This window comes from Pleuronectes platessa, chromosome 13, assembly GCF_947347685.1.
Source record: "Pleuronectes platessa chromosome 13, fPlePla1.1, whole genome shotgun sequence".
NCBI classification, from domain to species: Eukaryota; Metazoa; Chordata; class Actinopteri; order Pleuronectiformes; family Pleuronectidae; genus Pleuronectes; species Pleuronectes platessa.
The window spans coordinates 1,135,018-1,141,599 of NC_070638.1; the positions used below are offsets into that span (position 1 = coordinate 1,135,018).

The 6,582-nt window shown below is 49.5% G+C and overlaps 2 protein-coding genes across 2 annotated transcripts; both read right to left on the bottom strand.

Annotated features, from left to right (window-relative positions):
- Window positions 1-217: 217 nt before the first annotated feature.
- Window positions 218-3,222, bottom strand: LOC128454459 (myoneurin). The gene is made up of 3 exons (XM_053437863.1): window positions 2,953-3,222; window positions 2,449-2,509; window positions 218-2,181 (listed from the first exon to the last, which is right to left on the bottom strand). Exons 1-3 carry the CDS (start codon window positions 3,220-3,222, stop codon window positions 1,283-1,285), a joined length of 1,230 nt encoding a protein of 409 aa, XP_053293838.1. The 3' UTR covers window positions 218-1,282.
- Window positions 3,223-3,888: 666 nt separating this feature from the next.
- Window positions 3,889-5,723, bottom strand: si:dkey-7l6.3 (zinc finger protein 467). Its single transcript, XM_053438151.1, has 2 exons — window positions 5,473-5,723; window positions 3,889-5,129 (listed from the first exon to the last, which is right to left on the bottom strand). Exons 1-2 carry the CDS (start codon window positions 5,642-5,644, stop codon window positions 4,273-4,275), a joined length of 1,029 nt encoding a protein of 342 aa, XP_053294126.1. The 5' UTR covers window positions 5,645-5,723; the 3' UTR covers window positions 3,889-4,272.
- Between the last annotated feature and the right edge of the window lie 859 nt (window positions 5,724-6,582).

The window sequence follows — 6,582 nt, forward strand, 5'->3', positions numbered from 1 at the left end:
GCGGCGGACACAAACAAAACACTCGATCACTACGGAAGCCGAGTCAGAGCGCGCATGTGCGACAAAAACACGTCTCACCTGAACGTGTCAAATACCAAGTGACGTCATTCTCACGTTGGATCCGAAGCCATGATCGTCTTCAAAAAATAATCTATAAAAACGTGTTTACTGTCATTAATGAAAACATGTAGAAATCAAGAGTTAAGAAACAAGATCATTTGGGTTATTTTACTTTTTATTAATTACTTATTTTCGTTTTGTGATCATGTCTTAGTTTTCCACGTCTTAGTCGAATCTATATATATATATATTATATACATTTTATCCCATTTCTGTGGAACAGTCATGTTTCAAAATAAAGCACAGGCCTCTAACATGAAAGTGTTAATCACACATCACGCACAGAGAATCATACTTCATGAAATATAAAGTTTAAACCGAGACACCGTCAGTAGTTTATTATCTGATGAGCTGAAAAAAACTCAAACTTATTTTGGATAAAGAGCAAATTATATCATCACAATAAAACAAAACTTTTCTCGTCTGATTTCTCTAGAAAACATTTTAATCCTACAAGAAAAAAAGAAGATAACTGCTTCAACAACAAAGTTTAATAACAAACTACAACATTGGACATTTTTATATCTTAAATTCCTCAAGTGAAATTTGAATTCACCTTCAACAAACACATTAACCAATACAAAACGATTCCATTCTTTATTAACAGGAAAGGCCGACTGCAGTTATGTATTTAGCTCTTTACACAACATTCAGCCTTTTATATAAAACACTTTAATCTGTACACAAAAGTTAAACTTTGAAGTGTCACTCTAAAATAAGAATGAGATACTCTAAACTCGAGATTCTCTTCAAAAAGAATTCTATAAAACAAATGGGGCTTTGTGGCTGAGGGGCTAGAGTGATCGTCCTCCAGCCAGAAGAATGGTGGTTCGAGCCCAGTCTTCCCCACCTGCATGCCGAAGTGTCCTTGAGCAAGATGCTGAACCCTGACTGGCTGCTCATAAACGTTGAATGAACTAATTGTAAGTCGCTTTGGATAAAAGCATCAGATAAATAACATGTTATGTCTTAAAAATGGCAAAACCAATCATTCAGTATCATCGTGTTAAAAGAAAAATGATGAACCATCAAATATTTGGGAGTTTTTCTGGTAAAATAATAACAATTATTTCTTCATGATGCCAAATGATTATTAGGTGAAAACCACCGGGGCTCATTTAGCTCCTGCACCATTCAATAACTGATCTTTAAAACGTTGTATTTACAGATCACACTCATTCCCTTGGGCGGCTGGGTGACATTTCTTCATGTGTAACTTGAGGCTGTACTTGACGATGAAGCTCCGGGAGCAGAAGGTGCACGCGTACGGCCGCTCTCCGGAGTGCACGCTCAGGTGCGACTTCAGGTGAGCCGACTGGGTGAACCTCTTGCCGCACTGAGAGCAGATGAAGGGCCTCACTCCCGTGTGGATGCGCATGTGGACTTCTAGGTTCTGGGACGTGGCGTACGTCTTGCTGCAGATGGAGCAGATGAAGCGCTTCCCTGAGCAGTCGCTGCTCGGCTGCCCGGCCTGGGACGGACCTGACGGGTCCCTGTAGAGGGTGAAGTTCATCATGTCAGCGTCCTCGTACTCAAACGCAGAGTTGCTGCTCTCAGAGAGTTGGCAGTCGGTGGAGGTCGATCCCGAAACGCTGATCAGCTTCAGCCCGAAACCGTCACCGTCCACGTTTTCATTCTGCTGAAACTGAGGAAACGGCATCTGACCCTTTGAGTGTTTGGACCACGTGAGACTGAGATCCATTTCCGCTCTGTTGGTCGGAGACTCGATCAGAGAGCTGCTCCCAAAATAAGTCTGTCGGTTTGAGGTCGGAGAAATCATCGAGCGCTCCTGGTGGAGCAGGTGGACGTCTGGGTCCATGTGGGAGGAGTCAGCCTTCACCTCCTCGCCGACAAACTGCCCGGAGCAGCCCGGCTCGCTGCGGGGGGAGTCCAGAGAGTAGACCACCACGCCCGTCTTCGGCGCCCCCGCGGTCAGGTTGGAGGTTTTCAGGGTGAGCTGCTCGGAGGACGACTGCCTCTCCGTGTCTTCGTGTCCCGGCCAGCGTCTCTTCACGCTTCGGCCCACTGGAGTTGAAATGGCCACAGCCATCGGTTTGTTATCTGCATTGTAAAAAAATATATTGTTCACCATTGGTTTATAAACAAATCAGGAAAATCATCATCCTTCTTTGAATTTGCCGTCTATTGGTATTTATCCATCAATTCCCTACGGACAACCTGCATGTATTTAGCTGAAGCCTCTGCAGTGGAACCAGCACCTCTCACGAGTTACCAGTTAACGAACCAGTGCAGCTGAAGCACTCCAGTGTAGCAGGAACATAACCTGGACCTTATTTACAGTCCGGATCCAGAGGCGGAGAAACTCACCTTCCTCAAAGGTGTCGTCACTGTCCGAGTCTTCGTCTTTGATCAGCACCACCTCTGGAAGCTGTGGAGATCAATCACAACACATTTATTATATCTGGACATTTGTGTTTCTGCACAGACTCGTTCAGCATCAGATCCTCCTCATGGTTCAGGTGAGAGGTGGAGCAGCAGACACACACAGGAAGTGACACACGTGATGTAAACATGTTTACATCACCTGACACGTCGTCAGCTCTGATCACAACAAACTCTCTGCACTTCTTCGTGTCTTCATCGTGTGTGTCCGCACTTTGTCACCACAGAGGTTTGTGCCCCCCCCCCACCCCCCCACACACTCACTCAGTGAATTTGATGTTGTACTATTGTTTTTGTATTATATTGTGTGTTTATCTTTGTATAGTCTTGTGTTGCTGTGTTGTCTTCTTACTCTGACCTGCTAACAGGCTACATGTGAGCGCTGTTTCACCCGGGCCCCCCCAGTCGAGTCGCCGGCTGTGTGCTCACCTCCTCCCGCTGAAGCCCCGCGGCTCCTCCGTCCGGCCGCGGAGGTGTCCCCGCCTCAGGGGACAACTCCGCGGCCGCTTGGAGCTCCGGCTCCGGCGCCTTCCCCCCGCCAGCGCCGCCCCGGAGCACGATGGACTCGATGAGGTGCAGCTTCTGCTTCAGGTCCTCGTTCTCCCGGTGGCTGCGGCGGATCTCCAGCTGCAGCTCCGCGTAGCCCTCGTCCACCAGCTCGCAGATCTCCGCCACCGCAGCCGTGGTGAGCGCGGCCATGATGGCGGCCAGCTGCTCCTGCAGCGCCCTGCTGGTGAGAGCCGACATCCCGCCGCCGCTCCGGGTGAACCAGGCCGAGCTGCCGCTGCTCCTCTCCGGTCCACAGCCGCTCCGAGAACCGTCAGGACACCGACACCGTCCGGTCAGTCCTCATGGAACCACAGACAATTACAGCTGACGACGTTTCCTGTTTCCGCCCATAACACTTCCGGATACTTCAAAATAAGAGCCCTCTGCTTTGAGGTCAAGTTAGTTTATCAAGATCAAGTCAATTTACGGAAGTCAAGTAATTCTAGATATAAATAAATAAATAATAATCATACATATTTATTAAGAAAATGATAAGGTATAAAAAGAAATAGAACGATAGAAAGTAAAAATAATGAATCCGCCTGTGAGTGTTTCAGACGTTTCCTTCCTGTGGCGGTGAGACACGTTTTATAACCACCAAAATACTATGTGTGTTTTTAATCATTAGTCAATTTAAAAATATTAAAATCTACATAAAACACGTTTGTTCACGTTTATATCTCTGTTTTTATTGTATTGGGTTTATATCCATTTGATCTACACTGCATATTGCCACATCCAAAATAATTATCATCATCATTATTACAACTCAGTAACTTGTAGAATTCTCAGTCACTCATACACAGAAACTGTTCATTCCAGTTTGCTGACGTTTTATTCCAGATAAACACCCAGTGAACATCCACATGCTTCTTCCACAGGAAGCTGTTTTCATCTGGCAGCTCTCGATCCCGAGTCCTGACGGGATCTGAACACTCCACAGTCTTCATGAGGTAAGAATTGATCAACATCAAATCACAGTCAATGTTCTGTTTCCGAGGCAGATCAGAGTTAAAAATAACTAAAGCCTAAATTAAACGGTCACTACTATCGATCAGATTTTCTATGCAAAAGCAGCAGTTCTTCTCTAAACTCTGTAAAAGGCCTTCTAGTTGAGAGAGTTCTGTTAAACGAGCAGTGGGGTTGTGGTCCATCACAGTCCAGGGTCGTTTCCTCAGCACAGAACCATCGGTGCGTGTTTCAGCGGATCACAGCAGGATGTTGAGCGGCGGCCCCTCCCTGCTCGGTCGGGTGGTGTTTCTGCTGATGGATCCTGAGGTTCTGCTTCCCGGCGAATCTTTTCCCACAATCCTCACAGGCGAACGGCCGCTCTCCGGTGTGGACGCTCTGGTGCGTCTTCAGGTGACCCGACTGCGTGAAGCGCTTCCCGCACTGAGCACAGCTGTACGGCCGCTCGCCCGTGTGGACGCGGACATGTGTCTCCAGGCTCCGTGAGGACGTGAAGCACTTCCCGCAGTAGCTGCAGATGAAGCGTCTGTCCCTGCAGTACCTGTTCAGGTCCAGAGGGTCCAGTCTGGAGCTGCCTAGGCCCAGTGTCAAGGGGAAGCCTGCAGCGTTCAAGTCACACACTTTGTCCATGAGTGTCGGACGGTGGTCCGCTTTGAGATACGGCCGGTGTGGGACAGGCACCATGCTGGGGAGGCCCTGCCCAGGCCATGAGGAGCAGAGGTCCAGCTTGGTGTCGTAGGGGAGGGAGCTGATCAGAGACACGCCCCGCTTCAGCTCAGAGGTCCCAGGCAGCGAGGCAGGACTTTCCCCCGCCCCGAGCAAGAAGGGCTTCCTCAACGAGGCCGAGGACAGAGCGTCACAGTCCGACTCTGATGCCAGGTCAAACACCACCACGTCCGATGAGCTGCTGTCAGCGACCTCCGCGGGACCCGGGGAGCCTGGCGCACTGAGGGAATCTCTGTGGTCCACTGGTGGTTCTGACGTTCCGTTACTGGTCTGATCCCAGAACCTCATGTCTGAGGTGGAGATCATCATCCCAGAGGGTCCCTGGTCACTGTCATCTGCTGCTGAGGGCTGCTCCTCGGGCCCTGCAGACAAACACATTCAAAAGAAGACACCAGTCACACACGCTGCTGTCAAGAAGATGTAAAAACACAACCCCACCAAGAAAGAAAGAATGAAAACAGCTGGAGTCTGTTTTCAGTTTTATAGACGGACATAGACTTTCTAATTATTACTTGACAAGGCTCGGATGCTCTAATGTCCAGAGAACTGAAGTGATCCATAAACTGATCACTATCTGGATAAAAAATCTTCTCATTGAATCAGTTACGATAAAACTTCTTTCACCTCCCTTGTTCCTGCTTGGTTAACGTCTGTGATGTGCTTTTATTTTGAAGCCTGGTGGATCATCAGTGTCTCCTCTCTTACCGCCCTTGTTGAGCAGCTCCTCTTCTCCCTCATCATCGTCGTCCACGTCTGTTTTCACCGCTTCCTCCTTTATCAGAACCACTTCCTGATCGCTTGTGTCCTCAGCTGCTGCAGACGGATCCTGAGCCGAGGAGACGACAGACGAACAAACAGATTGGTCAAGAAATGTCATAAAAAACTTTAAAAAGAAAATGGTGTCACAGTGGCATAAACCTGAGGTTTATCATTAGGTTTATTAATGGCAGCAAAGTAATGCAGTGGTTAGCTCCACCAGCCCAAAGCCTGAAGGTTTGAATCCTGGTTCGTCAGAGTTTGCATGTTTTATTGGTGAGTGTGTTGGTTTCCTCCGCCCAGCTTCCTCCCACAGCTTCCTCCGCCCAGTTTCCTCCCACAGCTTCCTCCGCCCAGTTTCCTCCCACAGATTCCGGCCAGAGCTTCCTCCCACAGCTTCCTGCCACAGCTTCCTCCCACAGCTTCCTCCGCCCAGCTTCATCCCACAGCTTCCTCCGCCCAGTTTCCGCCCAGTTTCCTCCCACAGTTTCCTCCCCCAGCTTCCTCCAACAGCTTCCCTGCCCAGTTTCCTCCCACAGCTTCCTGCCACAGCTTCCTCCCACAGCTTCCTCCCACAGCTTCCTCCGCCCAGCTTCATCCCACAGCTTCCTCCACCCAGTTTCCTCCCACAGCTTCCTCCCACAGCTTCCTCCAACAGCTTCCTCCGCCCAGTTTCCTCCCACAGCTTCCTGCCAGAGCTTCCTCCCACAGCTTCCTCCCACAGCTTCCTTCCCCAGTTTCCTCCCACAGCTTCCTTCCACAGTTTCCTCCCACAGCTTCCTCCGCCCAGCTTCATCCCACAGCTTCCTCCGCCCAGTTTCCTCCCACAGTTTCCTTCCACAGTTTCCTCCCACAGCTTCCTCCCACAGCTTCCTTCCCCAGTTTCCTCCCACAGCTTCCTTCCACAGTTTCCTCCCACAGCTTCCTTCCCCAGTTTCCTCCCACAGTTTCCTCCCACAGCTTCCTCCCACAGCTTCCTCCCACAGCTTCCTTCCACAGTTTCCTCCCACAGCTTCCTTCCACAGTTTCCTCCCACAGTTTCCTCCGCCCAGCTTCCTC